Source organism: Hyla sarda, chromosome 1 (genome assembly GCF_029499605.1).
Source record: "Hyla sarda isolate aHylSar1 chromosome 1, aHylSar1.hap1, whole genome shotgun sequence".
NCBI classification, from domain to species: Eukaryota; Metazoa; Chordata; class Amphibia; order Anura; family Hylidae; genus Hyla; species Hyla sarda.
The window spans coordinates 403,599,310-403,625,777 of NC_079189.1; the positions used below are offsets into that span (position 1 = coordinate 403,599,310).

The 26,468-nt window shown below is 45.3% G+C and overlaps 2 protein-coding genes across 2 annotated transcripts; both read left to right on the forward strand.

Annotated features, from left to right (window-relative positions):
* The first annotated feature begins 9,694 nt into the window (after positions 1–9,694).
* On the forward strand, positions 9,695–17,464 carry LOC130368247 (taste receptor type 2 member 40-like). Its single transcript, XM_056571621.1, has 2 exons — positions 9,695–10,366; positions 17,315–17,464. The coding sequence occupies exons 1-2, from the start codon at positions 9,695–9,697 to the stop codon at positions 17,462–17,464; spliced, it is 822 nt and encodes a 273-aa protein (XP_056427596.1).
* Positions 17,465–17,627: 163 nt separating this feature from the next.
* On the forward strand, positions 17,628–18,575 carry LOC130368286 (taste receptor type 2 member 40-like). The gene has a single exon (XM_056571757.1). It carries the CDS (start codon positions 17,628–17,630, stop codon positions 18,573–18,575), a length of 948 nt encoding a protein of 315 aa, XP_056427732.1.
* The last annotated feature ends 7,893 nt before the right edge of the window (positions 18,576–26,468 follow it).

Here is a 26,468-nt window from a genome sequence, read left to right on the forward strand (position 1 = left end):
TTTGCAATCTACGCCTGGGCCTCCCGCCGAGGAGGCCATGCAAGTGGATCGGTCTCGCCTGACCCAGGAAGAGAGGAATTGCCGTAGGGAAGAAAATCTTTGTCTGTACTGTGCCAGTACCGAACATTTCTTGGTGGATTGCCCTATTCGTCCTCCACGTCTAGGAAACGCACGCACGCACCCAGCTCACGTGGGTGTGGCGTCTCTTGGTTCGAAGTCTGCTTCTCCACATCTCACGGTGCCCGTGCGGATTTCTCCTTCTGTCAACTCCTCCCTCTCAGCCGTGCCCTGCTTGGACTGTGGTGCCTCTGGGAATTTTATTCTGGATTCTTTGGTGAATAAGTTCTGCATCCCGGTGACCAGTCTCGTCAAGCCGCTCTACATTTCCGTGGTCAACAGAGTTAGATTGGATTGCACCGTGCGTTACCGCACAAAACCCCTCTTAATGTGCATTGGACCCCATCACGAAATGATTGAATTTTTTGTCCTTCCCAACTGCACCTCTGAGGTCCTCCTCGGTCTGCCATGGCTCCAGCTTCATTCTCCCACCCTTGACTGGGCCACCGGGGAGATCAAGAACTGGGACTCTGCTTGCCACAAGAAATGCCTCTCCCCCCCCTCCCAGTCCCGTCAGGCAAGCCTCAGTGCCTCCTCCTACACCTGGTCCCCCCAAGGCTTATCAGGACTGTGCCTTGCCTCCTCATGGCCCCCGTCCTGGTGACACCCTGCCCCGTGCCAAGCTTCACCCTCTGCCCTCCCTCCCCATTCCCACTCCTGCTGTACTGCCTGCCTTTGAGGAAACCGTACAATCACTCCCGGTGTCCTCGTCCCATGTGAAGCAGTTGCCGGACAAAGAAAGGGGGAGACCTAAGGGGGGGGTACTGTTACGCCGAGCGCTCCGGGTCCCTGCTCCCCCCCGGAGCGCTCACGGCGTCTCTCTCCCTGCAGCGCCCCGGTCAGACCCGCTGACCGGGAGCGCTGCACTGACATTGCCGGCGGGGATGCGATTCGCATAGCGGGACACGCCCGCTCGCGAATCGCATCCCAAGTCACTTACCCGTCCCGGTCCCCGGCTGTCATGTGCTGGCGCGCGCGGCTCCGCTCTCTAGGGCGCGCGCGCGCCAGCTCTCTGAGACTTAAAGGGCCAGTGCACCAATGATTGGTGCCTGGCCCAATTAGCTTAATTAGCTTCCACCTGCTCCCTGGCTATATCACCTCACTTCCCCTGCACTCCCTTGCCGGATCTTGTTGCCTTGTGCCAGTGAAAGCGTTTAGTGTTGTCCAAGCCTGTGTTACCTGATCTCCTGCTATCCATATTGACTACGAACCTTGCCGCCTGCCCCGACCTTCTGCTACATCTGACCTTGCCTCTGCCTAGTCCTTCTGTCCCACGCCTTCTCAGCAGTCAGCGAGGTTGAGCCGTTGCTAGTGGATACGACCTGGTGGCTATCGCCGCAGCAAGACCATCCCGCTTTGCGGCGGGCTCTGGTGAACACCAGTAGCCACTTAGAACCGGTCCACCGGCACAGTCCACGCCAATCCCTCGCTGACATAGTGGATCCACAACCTGTAAGCCGAATCGTGACATTAATAATACATTTCCCCCATAGTCTTACTAGTTTCTACTGTCCTTATAAACAAATCTCAGAATTAATTGTACACATCTACAGGAAGTAGGTCTCTGACCGGAAAAAGGCTATATTGAGCGATATACCCACATTAAATGGCAAACACCTGCTTCTTTGCATCTATATCAGTCAGATGTAGTGAGTTTACATGCATTTGCATGTTGGAGTAAGGTATTATTTATGCAGGCTATAAAGCTGGAATGCTGGCAGCCAGAGATACTAGAATAGGAGACCCAAGAGTCCCTCTCAGTCCTCTAAGGTGGCCGGGGGGATCAGTATTTTACATTTAGCTTATTACTATCTAGTTTTAAAACTAAACATTTTTTTAGATTGGCCATTATAACACTTTTGGAAGCAGTTCAGAACATAGTACAATTTACAGCTTACTTTCATAATGTGTTAAACTTCATATGGATAACTGCCTGATCTTAACTCCTTAAGGACGCAGGGCGTACCTGTACGCCCTGTGCCTGCTGCCCTTCCATGACACGGGCTTGGTGATGTCCAGCATAAGACACAGTCCCGGCGGCTAATAGCTGCCGGGACTCGTGTCTAATGCAGGACATCACCGATCGCGTTGATGCTAGCATTAACCCCTTGGATGCTGCGATCAAAGATGATCGCAGTGTGTAAAAGCAAGTAAAAACAGTCCCGACAGCTCAGCGGAACTGATTAAGACAACCGCTGTAAAATTGGCACCAATAACACTGATGGCATAGTATTGAACAGTGTAAGCAATCTAAGGATTGCATATAATAGTACTCTATGGGGGCTAAAAAATTGTGTAAAAAAATGTAAGTTAATAAATGTGAATTAACCTCTTCCCTAATGCAAGTTTGAATCAACCCCCTTTTCCCGTTAAAAATAAATAAATTATGTAAACAAAAATAAACATAAGTGGTATCGCCGTGTGCGTGAATGTCTGAACTATAAACATAACATTAATTAAATAGAACGGTAAGTGGCGTTTATGTAAAAGAATACCAAAATTGCATATTTTTGGTCATTTTGTATAAAATGTATAAAAAGCAATCAAAAAGTCACATTAAATTAATGGTACAGATAAAAACTAGAGATCACGGCGCAAAGAATGAGCCCTCAAACATGTCTGTATACAGAAAAATAAAAAAGCTATAGGGGTCAGAACGGGACAATTTTAAACGTACTAATTTTCATGCAAAAAGGTTTAACCTCCCTAGCGGTATGATTCCGTCTGGAAATTTGTACCAAAAGCGGTACAATTTTTTGCATTGAAATTCCACATCTCCCCCCCGTCACATTCCCCCTCCCTTGTCACATTTCCCCCCCCCCATATCACATTCCCCCCCCCCTTGTCACATTCATCCCCCCTGTCACATTCTCCCCCCTTGTTACACTCTCCCCCCCCCGTCACATTCATCCCCCCCTGTCACATTCCCCCCCTTGTTACATTCTCCCCCCCCTTGTTACATTCTCCCCCCTCCATGTTACATTCCACTCCCCCCCCGTCACATCCCCCCTTTGTCACATTCCTCCCCACTGTCACATCCCCCCCCCCTTGTCGCATTCCCCCCTCTGTCGCATTCCCCCTTCTGTCGCATTCCCCCCTCTGTCACATTCCCCCCTCTGTCACATTCCCCCCCCCCCTTGTTACATTCTCCCCTGTGTCACATTCCCCCCTCTGTCACCTTGTCTTGTCCTGCAGCAGAATACACTAGGTTTGCCGGGCAGATTTCAAACCTAGTGTATTTGCTGCAGAACAAGCCCTTTCCCCTTCAGCCAATCACAGGCTTTACACCACTGCGGCCTGTGATTGGCTGAAAAGGGAAAGGTCCTGTAAGATGAATAGAGCAGTGACCAGAGCGCACGGAGGGGAACGGCCTATGCAGGGACCGGGACTAGGTGAGCAAAAGGTTTTTTTTATTTTCTTCCTTTTTACTTTTACACTTAGTTCAGGGTTTTTCTACCAGGGTGCCTCCAGCTGTTATGAAACTACTGCTCCCAGCATGCCCGGACAGCCTTTGGCTGTCCGGGCATGCTGAGAGTTGTAGTTTTGCAACATCTGGAGGCCCCCTGGTTGAGAAACACTGACTTTTAGTATATGTCTTTACCTGCTCTGGCCGACCCCAGCAGATAATCGTTAATTTCTAACGATAATTTGTTTTCCCTTAGTCCTAACAGTAGCACAGATGGGGTATTCCACCCCCCGCGAACTGGTTAGGACAGATGGAAGTTTTATTGAACCTAATTAAACAATCAGTGAAAACACACCCACAACACCCTGTATAAGTAAGAGGGTCATCCTCTGCTCCATTGTGTAGTAACAAGAAGAACTAAAGGCAAATAATAGAAGAAAATAACTTAACTAGGGAGGGAAAGTTGTGCTACTGTTAGGACTAAGGGAAAACAAATTATCGTTAGAAATTAACGATTCCCTTACGTCCTAACCAGTAGCACAGATGGGGAAATGGCAAGCAGAAACCCTATGAGGGAGGGCTCTCATGCCTGACGGCAGATAATACTGTCCGTCCAAATGAGGAGAAATCGGCCAATCTACTGTCAAGTCTGTAGTGGGTGATAAATGTGGAGAGTGAACTCCAGGAAGCAGCTTTGCATATATGTTCCAAGGGAACAAGACTCCTTTCCGCAAAGGAGGTAGATACAGACCTGGTGGAATGAGCTTTTACAAACTCAGGAGGCTCCTTACCTTGGGATACCATGGCAATACGAATGGCATCTTTTACCCATCTACTGATGGAGGGCTTTGAAGCTTTAAGACCTCTCTTGGGTCCTGAAAAGAGAATTAGCAGATTTTCATCCTTCCGAAACTCCAAAGATCTTCTTATATAGATCTGGAGACATCTCGAGATATCTAGGCAATGAAGAGCACTATCTTCATTGGAGGATGGAGGAGGAGAAAATACTGGCAGGGATATAACTTGATTAATATTTTGGAATGATGGAACTTTAGGTATAAAGGATGGCATGAATCTGAGTAACACTCGATCTGGCAAAAATTTAGTATATGGTTCAAGTGCCGAGAGCGCTTGAAGTTCCCCAATCCTTTTGGCTGAAGTGATTGCCAGTAAAAAAGTTATTTTAATGGTAACAAACTTCATGTCCACTTCCTCCAAGGGCTCAAAGGGGGGAGATGCTAACCCCTTGAGCACCATCGATAAGTCCCATGCTGGGACAGGTTGTATAATTGTAGGTTTTAACCTTGAGGATCCCCTCAAGAATATTTTGACTAGTGGGTCTTGAGACAATGGTTTATTGAGAAAGGCAGAGATGGCTGATACCTGAACTCTGAGTGTGGAAGGAGATAGATTCTTGTCTAATCCCTCCTGGAGAAAGTTGAGGATTGTGGCAACAGCTGGATTCTGTCCAGGTAGTTGTTTCTTGGAGCACCAAGACTGAAAAGTTGTCCAAATTCTTTTATAGGCTCTGTTAGTGGACTCCGCTCTGGAATGCGAGAGGGTATTCAAGACCGCACTAGAAAGCCCTTCTAGATGTGGAAGGGACTGGTCAACCTCCAGGCTGTCAGGTTGAACATTTGAAGATTTGAGCAGCTGTGAGTGTCCCCCGACACTAGTGCTTGCTCTGGGGGAAGCCTCCAGAATTGTCCCCGACTCATTTGCAAGAGTTGGGTAAACCAAGCTCTCTTGGGCCAAAATGGAATTATGGCTATGACAGAGGCTTGGTCCTGCCTGATTTTCATCAATACCCTTGGGATCAAGGAAATTGGAGGGAAGATGTAGGCCAGCCTGAACCTCCATGGGATTGAGAGAGCATCGATTGCTACTGGGTTGTCTTCCCTGTAAAGGGAACAAAATCTCACCACTTTGGTGTTGAACCTTGTTGCCATAAGATCTATTTCTGGCATACCCCACCTGAGTGTTATTTGTTTGAACATCTCTGGATGGAGAGACCATTCTCCAGTTGAAAGTCCTCTGCTCAGGCGGTCGGCGATCACATTGAGAGATCCCCGAATGTGAACTGCCGACAGATGGGTTAGGTTCCTCTCTGCCCAATCCAAGATCAGACCCACCTCTCTGAGGAGGCTTTGTGATCGAGTGCCTCCCTGCTTGTTGATGTACAATACAGCCGTCATGCTGTCGGATTGGATCTTTACTGCTTTCCCTTGAAGAAGAGAAGCAAAGTGGAGGAGTGCTAATCTGATGGCTCGAATCTCGAGGAGATTGGAGGTTAACCCTCTCTCCTGTGGAGACCAAGATCCCCGCACTAACAGATCCAAGAGATGCGCTCCCCAACCTACAAGGGACGCGTCGGTAGTAAGTATGATCCAAGAGGGTTGGATCATTGACTTGCCGTCCTCGAGGTGAGACCACCATCTGAGAGAGGACCGGACTCGATAAGACAGGGAGTGGCACTTGTTTAGGCCCGAGGGCCTGAGATTCCAAGTGGCGAGCACCTCTGATTGAAGAGGGCGTAGATGCCAAAGAGCCCAAGGAACCGCATCCACGGTAGCGGACATAAGTCCCAACATCCGCATGAGAGTGCGAATGGAAACTCTCCGGGGTACAAAGAGAAAAAGGGCCAATTCTTGAACCCGAGATTTCCTCTCGGGAGAGAGGTAAAGTGTCATGGAGATTGAGTCGACTATGAAGCCGAGGAACCTCACTGAGGTCGTTGGGAGGAAATTGGATTTGGCCCAATTGACTATCCACCCTAACTGGTGAAGGAAGGATACTGCTAGTTGCAGATGTTGGGACAGGATCGCAGAAGAAGGAGCTCTGAGGAGCCAATCGTCTAGGTAGGGAACGATGCTGAGCCCCTGGAGCCTTAGAGCAGCAACTACCGCTACCACCACTTTGGTAAATGTGTGTGGGGCCGAAGAAATTCCAAACGGGAGGGCTACAAACTGGAGGTGTTTTAGAACTCCCCCTACCTGAACTGCGATCCTTAGATACTTTCTGGATACCGGATGAATAGGAATATGAAGGTAAGCATCCTTTAGATCCAGAGTAGCCAGGTAATCCCCTGGCGAGATGAGGTTGACCACAGATTGAATAGTTTCCATACGAAAGCGTTTGTGCTTTACATACTGATTGAGATATCTCAGATCTATAATCATCCGCCAGTCTCCTGTTACCTTGGGAACTAGGAAGACTGGAGAATAAATTCCTGACCCCCGCTCTGCCAGAGGAACTTCCTCTAAGGCATTCTTCTGGATGTATTCCAGAATGTAGGTTTCTAGCGCCCCCTGTTTGATTGGTGAAAGAACTCTTGTCTCCACATAATTGGATGGGGGAATTGATTCGAGGTCTATCGAATAACCATCCGAGATTAATCTCAGGACCCAAGGGTCCTGAATGTGGAGGGACCAGGCGCTTGAAAAATGGTGAAGACGACCACCAACTGGAATCTGGGGGGCAGGATGGGAAACTGGAAAGGTCACCTCGGCAAGGAACCCAGAGCTTCGTAGAAGCCCGCAGTCAGAGCTTTCTGTTGTCTTTGGGGCCACGGGAGCGTTTTCCGCCCCGGCGTTGATTACCCCAGTCTTTCTGAGGCTTAGGCTGGGGGGCTGATCCGCCCCCAGAACGCCGCCCTCGACCACGAAAGGAGGAATAAGGAAGGGACTTGCCTTTCTTGTCAGAAAGTCCCTCCATAATGCGGTCCAGCTCAGCTCCGAAAAGAATGCCGGGTTCGTAAGGCATAGCACATAAGGTGTTCTTGGAAGAGTTGTCAACCTTCCAAGGTTTTAACCACAGAGGACGTCGTCCAGCGGAAGCCAGGGCCATAGACTTGGAGGCCAATTTAAGATGCTGGGTGGAAGCATCGCACAAAAAATCAACGGCCAGATTGGTCGTCTTGAAGGATGAAAGAATTTCATCTCTAGGAACCCCCTGGTCCAAATCCGACTGGATGTTAGAAAGGCGGGTCTTTAAAAAGTTTGCTACCTCAGAGCAAGCTATCGCCACTGATGCAGACGCAGAAGCAGTGGAGTAGGAGCGCCTCATGGCACAGTCAGCCTTCCGATCCATTGGATCCTGCAAGGAAGACCCATCCTCAGCAGGGACCACTGTCCTCTTGGACAGTTTGGCAACTGCCATGTCAACCTTAGGGACAGGGCCCCAGGAGGAAAGCTGAGATTCCTCTATAGGAAACATGGTCTTAAATCTTTTAGTTAAGACCGTACCCTTTTCTGTTTTTTTCCATTCCGTTCTAAGCACGGACAGAAGGGTATCATCCGCTTTAAAGACCCTAGGTCCCTTAGAGGCGGAGGTAGAGGCTTCCCCGGGATCAACATCCTGGTCCCCCGACCGGATGGATCTCAGAAGACGCTGGGTCTTTTCCAGCGGAAAGAAATAGGATACAGTGACCTCCTCATCCGAAGAGGAGGACTTGGAATCTTCTCTCTCATGATCCACAGACGTCTCCATTCTGGGAGGTGAAGAAGGTCTGGCGCGTTTCTGAGAGACAACGTGTTTCAGCTCCTCAATAGAGGCTTGCATAGCCGACATGTTAGAGGAGACCCACACATACATATCTTGGACTGTAGGTTCAGTCTGGTGGGAAGGTAGAGACTTAGCCCTACAAGGAGGGCACCTGGAAAATTCATAATTATCCTCAAGGGGAGTATTGCAGTCATGGCAAGAGAGGTGCTTGCGCTTGGCGGATCTTTTTGCCAAGCCTTCACGATCCCCTGAGCCCTCGGTCGACATATCTAGATAAATATGAGAGGAGGATTAGATAATGTAGCGGCAAGAAAAAAATTGCGGCTAGCTAAAATATAATTTAAAATACCCAAAGTTCTCAGCAAGAGACCAGGTAAGAGATAGAGATAGGGAAACAGTAGTATCCGCAAGGATGCACTACTAGACTCAAAAAGACAGGACTGTGGAAGTACCAACAGCTCTGCGCTCTAGGAGGCTGAATGACAGCCTAGGGGGAGTTTAAATATCCCCCTGGCTGGCGCCAAAACAAGACTCCGCCCACAAGGCGGAGTTACAGAGATAAAGAAATCCTGTCTTAAAAAACAGGAGAAAAACAGGAAAAAAAGGAACCCTATTAGTTAGAGGGTTGTGGAAAGAGGCTCCTCGCTCGGTTTCGCCGCATTATTAGCAAAAACGGCGCAAAAAAACGAGTCGGGAGCAAAGAGAGAAACAGGAAGTGACGTCAGACGCCGCTGACGCACTTCCGGCCGGGGCCGCGATTGGAGTCGCGGCTCCGAGGTATAGAAGCAGATGGGCGCAAACTATGCCCAAATTTGCAAGTAAGAAAACCCCCCCCCCTCCTACTCATATAACAGGAGTAAGGGGGTCACCATCTGTCCCACTGTCCGGGAGGACAGAAAAAAACACAATGGAGCAGAGGATGACCCTCTTACTTATACAGGGTGTTGTGGGTGTGTTTTCACTGATTGTTTAATTAGGTTCAATAAAACTTCCATCTGTCCTAACCAGTTCGCGGGGGGTGGAATACCCCATCTGTGCTACTGGTTAGGACGTAAGGGAATCACATATTTTCCCGGGGGCTGCATCACTACATCGCAAAAAGCAAAAATCGCGATTCGATTGCTTTTGCGATATACTGTGCAGCCCGCACAGCAACTTTGCAATTCTACCCCGAGCGTGACTCGGGGTTACCGCTTCTAGCAGCGAAAATTAACCCCGAGTCACGCTCGGGAATACCGCTAGGCTGGTTGATTTTTTATGAAACCTATATTTGTTGGGTATCATTTTAATTGCATGGACCTACAGAATAAAGATAAGATGTCATTTTTACTGAAAAGTGCACTGCGTAGAATCGGAAGCCCCATAGATTTTATGGTAAATTGATTGTCATTACAAAGTAAAATTGGTGGTGCAAAAAACAAGAACTCATACGGGTCAGTAGGTGGAAAACTGAAAGTGTTATGATTTTTAGAAGGTGAGGAGGAAAAAAACTAAAGTGAAAAAAGGAAAAAAAAAACTGAGTCCTTACGGGGTAAGCAGTTTATCTTTTATGTTTTATAGATCCTTTTTGCTCCAAGAGAGGTACGCCTGCTCATTTGGAAAAGTGAAAAGAAAGAAACAAGTTCACATACAATGCTACCTGCATTTATTCTTCTCTCTTTGTCAGCTATGGCTATAAGCACAGTGATCGGATTGTTTACTAATTCCTTTATCATTGTGGCTCATGGGATGGACAGAGCCAAAGGTAGAAATATTAATCCAAGAGAATTGATCCTGTCTACACTGGGTCTCTTTAATATTGCCTACCAATTTAGCATGGTAGCTAATGACATTGTTCTGTACCTTTGGAGTGATCTCTATTTCTCTGACAATGTTTATACCATCTTCTCCATTCTTCTGCTCTTCACCATTTTCTCCAGCTTCTGGTTCACTTTCTGCCTCTGTGGTTTCTACTACGTAATGCTTGTTAAATTTGAGAAAACCTTCTTAATGCGTCTAAAGCAAAATATCTCTGAAGTAGTCCCTCGGATGCTCTTGTCTTCTGTGGTCTTGTCACTTATAATTAGTGTTCCGGTGGCATGGAATATAAAGAAGGAAGACTATAGTACTCATTTCAGTGAAAATGTCACTGACAACTCCACTGTCCAGGGTGCACCTCACATGAGTCTTCAGTACCTGCTGGTCACCAGTATAATTGGTTGCTGTATACCTCTCATATTGGTTGCCATTTCAAATATTCTTATTATAAAAACTCTATGTCTCCATGCAAAGCACCTTGGGAAAAACACAGGTGGAATGAGTGTGCAAAGTGTGGAGGCAAGTGTATCTGCAGCTCGCACAGTAACCTCACTTCTTCTGTTATACATTAGCTTTTATGTTTCACAGATATTATTGATAATGGCTATATTCAATGTTGATAGTATATGGTTCTCTGTCTGTTTGGTTGTTATATATGCTTATTCTCCAGTGCAGTCAATCATTTTGATACTAGGAAGTCCAAAACTTAAGAGTTTGTTAGTAAAGTTGTTTAACTCAATTGTGTTTAAAACAAGGAGGCCCCCCAAGTGAGGATGTAAAGATAATAGCATGACACTTCATGGATGGATGTTTGGTCACCTCTCTTACCAAGGTCCCTCACCCCCAATTACTTAGATTGGTGGGTGACAAGCTTTAGGAAGAATCCTGGTTGCTCAAAACATTTTCTATTTAAGAATTATGGAGGCCACTGTGCTCTTTGAAACTTTCACTGCAGCTGAAATTTTTTTGGTACCCTTCTCCAGATATGTGCCTTCACCCAGATATGTGCCCTTGGCTCTACATGCAGTTATTTCCACCTTGGTTTGGTTTTTGCTCTGAGATGCATTTCCAGCCATGAGACCTTATATAGACAGTGATGTGTCTATCCAAATTATGTCAAATCAATTATATTTACCACAGTTGACTGCAATCCCGTCTCAAAGTTGATCCAGAGAAATGGGAAGTCCCAAGAGCTAAATAAAAAGTGTCATAGCAAAGGGTCTGAATACCTATATCCATGCAAAATTTTGGTTTTTCACATTTAATAAATTTGCTAACATTTCTAAAATTCTGTTTTCATGTTGTCATTATGGGGTATTCAGTGCAAAATTATGGGGAAAAGCTTGAATTTTTATTTTATTTTAGCACAAAACTGCAACATAGCAAAAAAGTTAAACGGTCTTTAGACTTTCAATGCACTGTAAACTTAGCTTATAAATATCTTGTATATTTAGAGTCATCAGGAGTCATCATGGTGAACAAAAAATGTTTTAAGATGGGTATAACATGTTGTTTTACATATATGAAGTAATATTTTCAATCAACAACAATGAGAGCTCACCCAACTGAATGAATGGGAAAGAATTATTGTGCAAAATATGTATAAATTGTACCCTAAAACAATAATAAAATGCTTTGAAATGGAAAGTAGCCATTTACTGGACATTGTTTGACACTGGGAGGGCTTGAAGCAGTGTATTTTAGCTTTAATCCTGGATTATTCCTATTGTGCAACCTGTAGATCATGTGAAACACCTGGTCTGAACATATACCTCTGCTGGCAATAAGCGGTGCCAGCTATATAGTTACCTAGAGATGTGTGTAAAGGGTAGGGATGTGACCCAAAAAGCTGTCATCTCATCTCTTTCCTGAACATGGACTACAAGATCCTCTCCAAGGCTGTCATCAGATAGATCGCTCCCCTGGACCAGACCTGCAGTATTACAGACTCCAGAATCACACACAGTCCTGGTTGGAGCATTTCATCCAGGCCTTCCCATATATGTGGTACTGGTCCCTTTTTTAATAGCAAAAGGCCTTTAACCATGTCATTCAATAATTTATGGGCAAGGCATTGTCAAGACACTGTTTTAAACAAGTTGTTCACATGCTAACCCTTTCCCATCCTTTCCGAGGTTAGCAAAGGCTATCATCCTGTTTTAGTTTTTTTGCACCCATGTCTCGCTTTTTCCTCTTGCTCCTATTGCAGAGACTTGGCTGAGTCAAGTGGGACAGATCCCACCCTTAGGACTGCCAAACTTCCTGGTTCTACAGAGATGTTGCCAAATTTATGAGGAAGTTCCAACTGGAGTGACTCAGGACAGACTTGTGGATAGAGCTGGGTGGTATGTTATGGCAGTTCCACGGTATTTAACGGTATTCCCCCCCCTATCATGTGACCCGTGGGGGGGAAATTCACCCCCCCCCCCCCCCCAATATATCAGCCCAGCACTGCGCTATCCCCCACATCGGGGAACTAATCATATGTCACCCGCAAGCACCGCTCTCCTCGTCCTCCTGTGAGTTGCCGGCCACTGGCGATGGAAATCTGTACTGTACTACATATTCCTGTGCCCAGGCTGCAAAAATAAACAAAATAAACTTTAACTCACCTTCCTATGTTCCCCCGTTGCTCCGGTAACGGCCTCATGCAGGGGATGGGAACATCACAGAGCTGTCAGCCTATCACCGTCCGCAGCGATGTCCCACCTCGGTCGGTGTAGGCTGAGCACACTGTCATGTAAGGAGCTGGCCTGCTTCTTACATGACAGTGCGCTCAGCCTATCACCGGCTGAGGCTGAACATCGCTGCGGCTAGTGATAGGCTGACAGCTCTGTGACGTTCCCATCCCCAGCGTGAGGCCGTTATCTGAGCAACGGGGGAACGTAGGAAGGTAAGTTAAAGTTTATTTTGTTTATTTTTGCAGCCCGGGTACAAGGAATATGTAGTACAGTACAGAGATCCAGCAACAGCAGCCCGCAACTCACAGGAGTACGAAGAGCGGCGCTTGCGGGTGACATATGATTAGGTATGGGAAAAATTCATATCGTCCAGGAAAAAAATTTCGGTATTCGGTATGAACTGGTATACCGCCCAGCACTAGTTGTGGACACCCAAGAAAAAAACTTATAAGACCAAAAGACTTAATAGAGACTATTCCAGTGCTCAGAGCTGACATCACATCAAATGTTTGGACTAATGTGGCTTCTGGGAAGTCAACCAACAGGCACAAGGACCTGTCATGGACAGCTATTTATTCATGCATGCCCAAAACTAGTGAATTAGAAGGTACTGCCAAAGTATCCATTCAGAATAAAACAGCTTTGCATGCTTTTTGGGAATGCCCCTTTTTATAACATCTTTTGGATGACCTGGAACATGTCTATCATACCGCTGGGTACAATAAAATATTTCCGGAGATTCATACTGTTGGGGTAATCTAGAATGCCTGACACTTTATTAACTGCTTATTAACCTAAATTGCTATCCAGGAGGAACCACCCCACTTTAAGAAATTAGAGCATGTCCTTTTTGGATCCACAGCGTGTTGAAAGACTATTCCATCTTACAAAGTCCAGACATTGATGAAGAAAAGAATTAACACCCTTCTTTCCACTTCATATGTTTTGTCTTTTCATAAAGCTTTGTGCCTGGGATGTCACCTCTCTATCCCCTTCTTTACCCATCATGGTCTGCAATGCTCCCAGCCCTTCTGCCTCTTCTACTGCCAGCCCCTCTGGCTCTAGTGCCAACAGTACTGTGCTCTAACACCTCAAAGGTCTGTCCACACACCTAAGCCTTTCAACACCTTCCCAGAGCTACCCTCAGTATGGTGACACATTCACACTGGCATCATCAGGAAGTCTTTTAGCTGGAACCAGGTCCTTTCAGGGCCTCTGCTAGCATATGCACCTTATCCTGTGGCTGTTAATCTAATAAATCCCCATCCTTGTTGCCAGCCATAGCAATCCAATACAGCCCATCATCACATAGTTCCTGAAAATAGGCCGAATTATCATCTACACAATGTAGGTGTTGGATAGAGTTAAGGTCAGTCATGTTTTTCAACACCAAATTCACCCAAACATACCTATATGGACCTTAGTTTGTGACGTGAGACACAGTAATGCTGGAACACTGTTTCAACAAAGCTGGAAACATACAATTGTCCAATATGTATTGGTATGCATAAGCATGAAGACTTTCCTAGATTGGACCTGGGGGCCTTTGCCAACTGAAGAACATACTCATAGCATTATCCCTTTTCCACCAAACTTGGCACAATGCAATCAGGCAGATAATCTTTCACTGCCCAGACTTATCCACCATTCTTATTCTTTTCGATTAAACGCTTGCCATTATGCTTGGTAATGTAAGGCTTCCATGCAGCTGCTAAGTCATGGAAACTCATGCTATGAAGCTCTTTTAGTGCTAATTTTAATGCCAGTCAAGGTTTAAAACTTTGTAGTTATTGGCCCAGATTTGCGCCACAATTTGTGTCTGTGACAGAAAACCTGACCAACTCTCCATTTTACTAAGAAAACCCAAAAAGGGGGCATGTTCCCAACATTTTTGAAAAATCCCAACATATTTACTAAGGTTTCACAGAAAATTTGCTGGTCATTAGGTAATGCTGGATGAATTCACTTTAGATAAGTGAATAAATTCTCACCTATTGTAAAGACTAGCGAATCTGTATTTCAGCCAATAAAATAAAACAATTCATTCATCTCTAATTTACAATCTATAATCTATTTACAGAAAAAAAGGAAATGTGGAAGATAACAAAACTGTAAGTCTATATAACCCTTGGAGAATTCATGACGAATTTCAGGTCACAATGTTTTAGATTAGAAATGGGCTGAAATAGCTGACATGATTTTCATTTTGCTATTTTTATCCAGTTCTTGCCATAATCCTATGAGATTTGGACCACTTATAGGTCATTCTTCATTACTGGATATGTAATCAATCTAATTAAGAGCAGCTGTGGCCTTTTGTATAATTGCATCTTATTGCTGTATAGAAGGAAGGTGCTGTAGCCACAAGATGCACAGAACACTTAAAGGTAATGTAAAGACAAATTATTAGATGTGCATATATCTAGAACTGCTACACATACAATACAATTTTAGGGTTCGTGCACATAGCAAAGCCCTGCGCATTGTTGGTATTCAGTGTGCTGGCATACAGTGTCTTCATTAGACACTATGGGGGAGATTTATAAAAACCTGTGCAAAGGAAAAGTTGCCCAGTTGCCCATAGCAACCAATTAGATCGCTTCTTTCATTTTTAAAAGTGCCTCTGCAAAATTAAAGAAGCGATCTGATTGGTTGCTATGGGCAACTGGGCAACTTTTCCTCTGGACAAGTTTTGATAAATCTCCCCCTATTTCTTCCCTAGAAGAAATGCTTTTAATATGTGTAATATGGCACGCAATGAAATCTGCAATTTTTTTTTTCATAGATGCTTCAAGATTCCATAAGAAAAAAAAAACATTGTGGGGGGAGATTTATCAAAACCTGCCCAGAGGAAAAGTTGCTGAGTTGCCAATAGCAACCAATCAGATCGCTTCTTTCATTTTTCAGAGGCCTTTTCAAAAACGAAAGTAGCGATCTGATTGGTTGCTATGGCCAACTCAGCAACTTTTCCTCTTGACAGGTTTTAATAAATCTCTTCCTGGTTGTCTATGTATAAAATGAAGCATCTGGATGTATAGTATGGGCCCACAGCAAACTAAAGTCACAGCATGTAATATCTGCACAATGCAGAATTATAACATAGTCATATGCAAGTGTTTATATTATTTGTAGAAAAAACACAATTGTAGTGAAAATGAAATAACAATGAATTTGTGGAGCACATAAAAATACATGTTTTTCCTCTGAGAAAATTATTTTGAAGTATGCCATTTACAGTGCTCCATGTTACTTTACAGCATCCCCTTTAACACCTTAAGGACTCAGCAAATTTTCATTTTTGCATTTTCGCTTTTTCCTCCTTCCTTTCTAAAAATCATAACGCTTTAAATTTTGCACCTACAGACCCATATAAGGGCTTGTTTTTTGCGTCACCAATTGTACTTTGCAACGACATCACTTATTTTAGAATATAGCCTGCGGCGAAACCAAAAAAAAGTTATTTGTGGGTAAAATAAAATGTTTTTCAGTGGAATACCCCTTTAACAACGAAATTCATGTTGCAACATGTTCAGCAAAGGACTGATATTTCTGCTGCTAGGCATAGCAATTAAATACTCATGGACCTTATATGGATGAAACCTCCACAGCAGGAAAATATTATTCCTTTGCACAAAATGACATTATCATTGTACTGTACTGCAGTTGCCATATGGATGACAGAATATTCCAAGGTATGGTAGCATATAATAGAACACAACTTTTCCCTTCCCCTAGATTATGCCTCCCTGCCCTTAACTATTTTTTAGTAACAAAGAGGTTCCATCATATTATTATTTCTTGTATTAATAAAATATCGAAGAAGAGGAAAAAAAATAGCACTCACCAAACCCCATGGTGAATAAATCTTAGTCTTTATTGCAACTCTGTGGAACACACGACAGTAAATGAAAACACATATAGTTTGCTGGAAAGATTGGAGGTGCAGGGGCAGGGGTGTTCATTAAGCCTCTCTGTAAGAGAGAAACTTTTATTTCCAGAGAAGATAAAGTCCTGAGATGGACAATCTGTGTAATGTGCAGATGACTCAAGACCATCATCTTAAAGGGTAGCTCCCACCATCCTATTTTTTTTTTTTTTGCTAGCCCGTTACCCCTGCCCCCCCCCCCCCGCTACGGCACTAGCCCGTTCACTCCTCACCCCCCCCCCCCCCGCCCCGCATACCCCGTTCCCTCCTCCCCCCCCCCCCCCCCCCCGCATACCCCGTTCCCTCATTACGCTTGCAGTTACTGCAGAGTCCGGCAGCGGGCGTGCAGGGACAGCGGCGGCAACGAGGCGGCGGCGATGTGCGGGAGGAGTGAGTGGCCTCCCAGCCAGTGGCCGGGGAGCCAATGCGCTCGCTCCCGACTGTCTGATTGACAGGCAGGGAGCGAGTGCAGCCTAACTGAAAAGGACTGATTGCCACTCCAAAATCAGTCCTTTTTCAGTAGCCGTTTTTTTAATGTAAATTAAACCTTTTTAATGAAAAAAAAAATAAAAGTATATTAGAGATATGTTGTAGTACATAAGTCCCATATACTAAAGCGGCCAAAATGAAGTCAGGTAGTGACTAAGTTCGGGTAATTTCCCACTCGTAGACATGTTTTTACTTGGATTCAAAATCGTGGTTTGCTGCACTTTTAAGGCCAAGTAAAAACAGCTGATTTTGACAGGTTGCCAAAGTATTCACACAATGGATGGCCAAATTGTGATGTGAACAAGCCCTAGCTGATTATGCATGATAACCTGAAGTGCAGATCCCAAATCCTGCACTCAATACTATATCTCCTTGTATTTCTTAATTTATACCTAGGTTTTTCTTTATGAATCTGTAAGTAAAAATGTAGCTTTAAATCATGAAATGCTGTATTTTGAGAAGTGTTCTACTTTAGAATCATTGCTTGTAGGGGAGAACCTAGTGTCTCAATGGAGCACCATACACAGTGGGCACACGACACAATGACAAGATCATATGTAGAAGTTGGTGGTTTTTGTTGATATTACTAAGGTTATTTAATTAAAACAAAAAATGGGTATAACGATTTCAAGTCAATTTATTTTTACAGATAAATATACCTATAGAAGACATATATTTGCTATACGGGATACCTCTCGAAAGACAACCCATGTTACCATTGTTTATTGTGGCATCTCTAACTGCATTATGTGCCAGTTCTTTCATTGGCTTCTTCACTAATTCATTTATTATACTGAATCATAGCAAGGATATAATGAGAGGAAAAATGATCAACCCAAGAGAACTTATCTTTTCCATACTTGGATTGTTCAATATATTTTATCAGTGCACCCTTTTAGTCAATGATATTGTTCTTTTCCTGTGGACTGACATGTTCTTCTCAGACAAGGTCCAGTCAGCTTTATGCTTTATTCTTCTCTTCACAATATTCTCCAGTTTTTGGTTCACTGTATGTCTTTGTGGATTTTATTATGTTAATATTGTCTCATTCAAAAATCACTTCTTGTCACAGCTTAAACAGAGAATTGCAGATGTGGTCAACTATATGCTTATACTGTCAGTCCTAATCTCCTTGACCATCAGCATACCCGTACCATGGAACATTTCAAGAAATAGCAACACTCAAGCATCAACAAATGTCACCAATATCTTCAGTTCCGTAAATGAAAGACAATCTCCAATCAGCCCACAATATTTACTAACTGCCTCCATGTTTGGTTGTTGCCTTCCACTTGTTCTTGTTGGTGTTGCCAATGCCTTTGTATTAAGAGCACTTTGTATAAATGTAAGACTTCTACAAAGGAACTCAAGTGGTATAAGTATCCAGACTATAGAAGCTAGTATATCTGCTGTAAGAACTATCACTTGTATACTGTTAATTTATTTTTGTTTCTATGTAGCAGTCATCTCATTGTTCCTCAATATTGTACTGTTAGGCAGTACATGGTTTCCTTTATGTGTGACGGTGATATACAGCTACTCTCCTGTACAGTCAATTATTCTCATTCTTGGCAGTCCAAAACTCAGAAGTGCATCTATGAAACTTTTAATTTTGATAAAAGCTCATTTGGGAAACCCATCCAATGTTGAATTGTAGATCGCTGTGGAACAATTTCTCACTAATAGCCTAGATAAACACTATGCAAATGAGCATTAACCTAATACGTTTCACCACTCTTCAACATGCACTGGTCAAGGGCACAATGTAAAAAAGACATTTGCCAAAATATGACAAGGATAAAGCATGGACAGCTGCAGTAAGACCCTAGATTTATTAATATTTTATACCCATCAGCTGATGTATGTAAGCCTGGGCTTTATTCCTAGTACTTGTACAGCTTGTACATCTAGGCATATGAAAAGCTATTTTTATCTATCTGACTATATATTTTATGTTTTATGTATGTGTGATGATTGATAACTAATAAAGTGCCATGTCAGCGGACATGAGGACCCACCTAATCTTTTTCCCTCAAGGGGATATCCCAATGCAGTCTTCTGATTGGTTGTGTAATGCTTAGTATATTTAGTATACCTAAGCATTACTCTCTGTCAGTGTTACACTGACAGGCAATCTACTAGGTTGTGCTTCTAGTATGACCTATAACACATACAGCCATGGCAGGCCTGGGGGAAGTGCAGGTGCTAGGCTATTTTACACCCTAGGCAAGAGTTTTTTTGGCACCCCCATAAGGGGAGGGTATATTATTAGCACAAAAAGAGTACAAAAGATTATACCGTTTATGGTTTACGGTAGATGCCTCTAGCTAATACATAAATAGGTAGGGAATCCCTATATTTGGTAGATGCCCCCACTAGGTAGGTAACCTCCCCCAATTAGGTAGATCCCCCAGTAGATAGGTGACTCTACCCCCAAATAGGTAGATGCCCCCAGTAGGTAGGGGTTAGGTAACTCCCCCCAACTAGATAGATGTCCCCAGTAGGTATGTAGATAGGTAGTTTGGGAGGTAATCCCCCTGTATGTATGTAGATAAGTAGATAGTTAGTTAGGCTGTTAATCCCCCTGTAGGTATGTAGACAGATAGTTAATCCCCCTGTAGGTATATAGTTAAACAGTTAATCCCCCTGTAGGTATGCAGATAGATAGGTAGGTAGGTAATTACCCTGTATGTATGTAGATAGGTAGGAAGTTAGACAGGTGATCCCCCCATGGGTATGTAGATAGTTAGGTAGTTAAAGGGGCACTCCGGCGCTTAGACATCTTATCCCCTATGCAAAGGATAGGAGCGTGACATCACACGGGGGCAGAGCCGTGAAGTCACAATGCTCCGGAGCTCCAGGCCCGGAGCATTGTGATGCCATGGCTCTGCCCCCTCAATGTAAGCCTATGGGAGGGGGCGTCACAGCTGTCACGCCCTCTCCCATAGGCTTGCATTGAGGGGACGGAGCGTGATATCACACGGGGGCGGAGCCGTGACGTCACAATGCTCCGGCTCCGTGATCGACAGTAATCAGACCCGGAGCGAACATGCTCCAGGGACAGATTTTAACGGGGTGCGGCATGCAGGATCACGGGGGTCCCCAGCGGTGGGACCCCCGCGATCAGGCATCTTATCCCCTATCCTTTGGATAGGGGATAAGATGTCTAAGCGCCGGAGTACCCCTTTAATCACCTGTATGTAACCCAACAACCCTTCAAAGTATGTCGATAGCTAAATGACCCCAACAGGTGCCTACTCACCTTCTCTCCGTTCCAACGCTGATGCCTCTGCACCCTCTTCTTCTGGTCTGTGATTGAGGGAAGAACTCCTTACACAAGCTGTGCGCGATGAGATGACGTCATCACGCACGGCTTCAAGTGCTGTGCCACTGTGGTCCTTACGGCGCTCATCCTAAATGGAAGCGCTGCAAGGGGATGTTGCGCATTAAGTCCCGGCTGCCAGTTTCTCTTCTCCAACAAAAGTTCCGGCCAACCAGCCAGACTTCTGCGTCGCAGCAAGCGGGTGCTTTAAAACTGAAAATGAGCGCTGTTATTAAGGGTGCTCGTTTGCATTTTAAAAGAGCCCGCACGGCACCTGCTTCTAGTGGCAGCCCCAGCCATGCCTAGGGGCCTTTTTTTTTTTAAGGAACTTAGCTGCAATGGAAGCTACCAGCTCCAATGATCATGTTCACAGGGTGCCAACGAGAAACAGAAGAAGCCTCATCCCTCTGTCAAATCACTTAGGTACCACAATCACTACTGACTGTACTATTTAAGGGGTAACGTACCAGGATCAGACGCACCTGTCAGATCCAACAAAAACATTTTTTATGTTACCTAATATGTACTTAATCCTGATCATGTACATCTAAAAAATTTTGCCTCTATCACCTATATTTTTTATTAAAATACCTCTTTTTATTAGCTCACAGTGTTAGAAATCCTTTCAGGGAAAAGGGGCATGTCCCTCTCTGTGGTGGTGGGAGGTGATGGGTGTGTCTGCTCATGCAGCCTTGTCCATGAGTTATAGGTTCTCAACAAGTACATTTTTGTTGGATGTTATGTACATAAAGCATAATCATTCTATATATTTTTTTAATAAAAATTATATTTCAGTTAATAACAGTGTCAATGAATGTCAACATTTCTGCTTACATCCTGAGAAGGAAAACCTGTCATAAGGTTATGACTTCTTAGCATAAAGACAAACATAGCATTAATCATGTGGCCAAGGTACAAAAACCCTACCAACATGTGGCTTTAGCACAAAAGCTTTTTGACATCTGCAAAGTTTTTGCAGGCAGAACTACTGTACCAGCTGCAAATCTGCATCAAAATACATATGCCAGAATTATTTTATGCCACATGTGAATCTACCCTAAGGAGCTTTATCTTACTGAAAGATCCTCTTTATATTCACTACATATTGCTAAATTTGTGTTAAACAAGTTAAAATGGGCACTGTCAGATCCATAAACTTTTTATAAGTTGTAACTGATGAAAATGTAAGATCTTTTTGTAATATGGTTGTTTAATTTTTTTTTTGAATATTCAATAAAGAAAAATGGCTTCAAATGGGCCTGTGCTTCCTTAACCCCTTAACGACGCAGGACGTATATTTACGTCCTGCGCCAGCTCCCGCGATATGAAGCGGGATCGCGCCGCGATCCTGCATCATATCGCGTCGGTCCCGGCGCTCATCAACGGCCGGGACCCGCGGCTAATACCACACATCGCCGATCGTGGCGATGTGCGGTATTAACCCTTTAGAAGCGGCGGTCAAAGCTGACCGCCGCTTCTAAAGTGAAACAAAGTGACCCGGCTGCTCAGTCGGGCTGTTCGGGACCGCCACGGTGAAATCGCGGCGTCCCGAACAGCTGATCGGACACCGGGAGGGCCCTTACCTGCCTCCTCGGTGTCCGATCGACGAATGACTGCTCCGTGCCTGAGATCCAGGCAGGAGCAGTCAAGCGCCGATAATGCTGATCACAGGCGTGTTAATACACGCCAGTGATCAGCATAGGAGATCAGTGTGTGCAGTGTTATAGGTCCCTATGGGACCTATAACACTGCAAAATAAAAGTAAAAAAAAAGTGTTAATAAAGGTCATTTAACCCCTTCCCTAATAAAAGTTTGAATCACCCCCCTTTTCCCATAAAAAAAATAAAACAGTGTAAAAAAAAAAATAAAATAAACATATGTGGTATCGCCGCGTGCGTACATGTCCGAACTATAAAAATATATCATTAATTAAACCGCATGGTCAATGGCGTACGCGCAAAAAAATTCCAAAGTCCAAAAAAGCGTATTTTGGTCACTTTTTATACCATTAAAAAAATGAATAAAAAGTGATCAAAAAGTCCGATCAAAACAAAAATCATACCGATAAAAACTTCAGATCACGGCGCAAAAAATGAGTCCTCATACCGCCCTATACGTGGAAAAATAAAAAAGTTATAGGGGTCAGAAGATGACATTTTTAAACGTATACATTTTTCTGCATGTACCGTACATACTCGAGTATAAGCCGAGTTTTTCAGCACGATTTTTCGTGCTGAAAACACCCCCCTCGGCTTATACTCGAGTGAACTCCCCCACCCGCAGTGGTCTTCAACCTGCGGACCTCCAGAGGTTTCAAAACTACAACTCCCAGCAAGCCCGGGCAGCCATCGGCTGTCCGGGCTTGCTGGGAGTTGTAGTTTTGAAACCTCCGGAGGTCCGCAGGTTGAAGACCACTGCGGCCTTCAACATCATCCAGCCCCCTCTCACCCCCTTTAGTTCTGAGTACTCACCTCCGCTCGGCGCTGGTCCGGTCCTGCAGGACTGTCCCGTGAGGAGGTGGTCCGGTGGGATAGTGGTTCCGGGCTGCTATCTTCACCGGGGAGGCCTCTTCTAAGCGCTTCGGGCCCGGCCTCAGAATAGTCACGTTGCCGTGACAACGACGCAGAGGTGCGTCATTTGCGTCATTGTCAAGGCAACGCATCTATTCCGGGCCGGAAGCGCGGAGAAGAGGCGCCCCCGGTGAAGATAGCAGCCCGGACCACCTCCTCACCGGACCACCTCCTCACCGGACAGCCCTGCAGGACCGGACCAGCGCCGAGCGGAGGTGAGTACTCAGAACTAAAGGGGGTGAGAGGGGGCTGGATGATGTTGAAGGCCGCAGTGGTCTTCAACCTGCGGACCTCCGGAGGTTTCAAAACTACAACTCCCAGCAAGCCCGGACAGCCGATGGCTGCCTGGGCTTGCTGGGAGTTGTAGTTTTGAAACCTCTGGAGGTCCGCAGGTTGAAGACCACTGAGGGCGAATGATGAGAAGAGGATGATGAAGGGGGGGTGTGGGGATGATGAAGGGGGGTGGGGATGATGAAGGGGGGGGGGATGATTACAAGGGGATGATGAAGGGGGGATGTGTGGGATGATAAGGGGATGATGAAGGGGGGATGTGCGGGATGATAAGGGGATGATGAAGGGGGGATGTGTGGGATGATAAGGGGATGATGAAGGGGGGATGTGCGGGATGATAAGGGGATGATGAAGGGGGGATGTGTGGGATGATAAGGGGATGATGAAGGGGGGATGTGCGGGATGATAAGGGGATGATGAAGGGGGGATGTGTGGGATGATGACAAGGGGATGATGAAGGGGGATGTGTGGGATGATAAGGGGATGATAAAGGGGGGATGTGTGGGATGATGACAAGGGGATGATGAGGAGGATGTTAATGACGGGTCTGGATGATGACAGGGGGGGATGAGGTATTTCCCACCCTAGGCTTATACTCGAGTCAATAACTTTTCCTGGGATTTTGGGTTGAAATTAGGGGTCTCGGCTTATACTCGAGTATATACGGTAGTTATGATTTTTTCCAGAAGTACGACAAAATCAAACCTATATAAGTAGGGTATCATTTTAACCGTATGGACCTACAGAATAATGATAAGGTGTAATTTTTACCGAAATATGCACTGCGTAGAAACGGAAGCCCCCAAAAGTTACAAAATGGTGGGTTTTTTTCGATTTTGTCGCACAATGATTTTTTTTTCCGTTTCGCCCTGCATTTTTGGGTAAAATGACTAATGTCACTGCAAAGTAGAATTGGCGACGCAAAAAATAAGCCATAATATGGATTTTTAGGTGGAAAATTGAAAGGGTTATGATTTTTAAAAGGTAAGGAGGAAAAAACGAAAGTGGAAAAACCCTGAGTCCTTAAGGGGTTAAGCATAGTGACCTTGCGGGTGCTGCAAGATTTCAGTCCTTTATGGCGTAGTGAGTTATGAATTGTTTTCTTGGCGACTATGGTCTCAGCTTCCTTGACATCAAGAATCTTCATGGGTACTTCTGGGTTGATTCCCCACTATTCTCATGATTATTGAAACTCCAGAAGGTGAGATGTTGCACGGAGCCCAGACAGAGGAAGATTGACAGTTATTTGACACAATATCACACCAACTTTTGTAAACTTCTCACTAAGTTGCTTGGTGATAGTCTTTTAGCCTATTTCAGTCTTGTGCAAGTCTACAATCTAGTCCCTTACATCCTTGGACTGCTTTTTAACCCCTTAAAGGGGTACTCCGGTGGTGAATTTTTTTTACTATATGGCATCTTCTTTGTAAGTTTAGTTTTTTTGCAATATACATGTGTTATTTGTTTTGGCAGCATGTATGTGTTTTTCTTACCTGTTTGTTGGGCAGAAAGTTCTGTAGTTCAGAGTTTTCTTTTACTGTTGTCCACAGTCGGCCATGTTCTGAGTCTGTGGTGGACAAGATGTCATAGCTTTTTTTTCTTCTTCTCTGTCTGCATGAGAGAAATAAGCCACGCCCCCTCATCTCATCCAGCTGAGTACACAGCTCCTCAACCCCCCCCCCCCCTGCACTGTATTCTAAAGACACAGGTCTGCATGAGAAGCCATGGTACACAGCTCCTCCCCTCCCCCCTGCTCTGTATTCTATGGATGCAGGTCTGCACAGGAGAAGGAACACAGAGAAGATAAGTGTTATCTGAAGGGGAGGATGAGAAGGTGCACGGGCTGGGGATGTATGGACTGCAGGGGAATAAATCTCATACTGGGAATGATCTTTATATGTGAAGGGGGAGGGGGGTGGAGACTCCTGAATGACACATGCTGGGAGTTGTAGTCCCTGTTGTGTGTGTGTATGCTAGTGTTTACAAACCAGTGTGCCTCCAGCATTACAAACTACAACTCCCAGCATGCCCTGACAGACTTTGGACATGCTGGGAGTTGTAGATTTGCAACAGCTGGAGGCACACTGGTTGGGAAACACTATTCTAGCCTTTTCAGCATACACATCGTGTTACACCAGTGTTTCCCAACCAGTGTGCCTCCAGCTGTTGCAAAACTACAACTCCTAGCATGCCCAAAGGCTGTCAGGGCATGCTGGTAGTTTTGCAACACCTGGAGGCACCCTGGTTGGGAAACACTGGTGTATGCCCTACAGAGGTGTGGTGAACTACAACCCCCAGGAGACAACAGAGGCAGCATGCTGGTGTTATACCACAGACTGAAGACTCCTGAATGACACATGCTGGGAGTTGTAGTCCCTTTTGTGTGCGTATGCCAGGGTATCCCAACCAGGGCTGATTATATTAGTGTGCTGTGTATAAGGGGCTGACCCGGGAAAATAGTAGGGTGGGTAAAGGGCGGAACAAACAAACAAAAACAAAAAAAGGAGCCGCCCCCAAACCAGCAAGGCATGTGGCATGCTGGGATTTGTAGTTTTCAGCACAGCAAGAAACAGGAAATAGAAGCAAAGATCGGAAAACAAAGTGGTGGATAAAAAGACAACAAAGAACGGAAATAGAGTAGGCTAAAAAAACAAGAATAGAAATGAAACAAAACAAATAGGGTAAGTCAAAGACGGAAAAACACGTTGACCACCGGAGTACCCCTTTAAGGACATGCGCCGTAAATGTACGGCGCTGCTAAGAAGTACTTAGCGCACATTGTCATACATTTACGGCGCAGCTTTCCAGGATCACCGCGTCTCCGGATGCGGTGATCGGAACAGGATGACTGCTGATATCTATCAGCAGCCATCCTGGCATATTACCCAGGGGGGTCCTGAGACCCCCCACATGTCGGAAAATCGAAAGTCAATTCAGACCGGCAATTTGCGCTATTCCGGGCCAAATCGGGTCTCTGGTGACCCGGAAAAAAAGGGTGAATGGGGCTGTCCGAGACAGCCCCATTCACCCTTACCCAGCAGGAGTGAGGTGGCACGTGATTGATCGGTCGGAATGACCAATTAATCACGACCCTGCGGGGCGGTGATTGGGACGGCGATCATGTCAGCAATTGGGGCCGGCGGGGGTCTACTACCTTGCCCTGGTCTGGCGGGGGTCTCCTCGTGTGCAGCGGCGGCGACAGGAGCTGCCGGATCGGTCCTGGCGGCAGGATACCGCATGGTTGTCCCCGTGGCAGGATACAACAGGAGGTGAGGCCTCTTCACTTCCTGCTGTTGCTTAGCAACAACTCGCAGCATGCAAAGGCAATAGGAATGCTGGGAGTTGTAGTTTTGCAACAGCTGGAGTT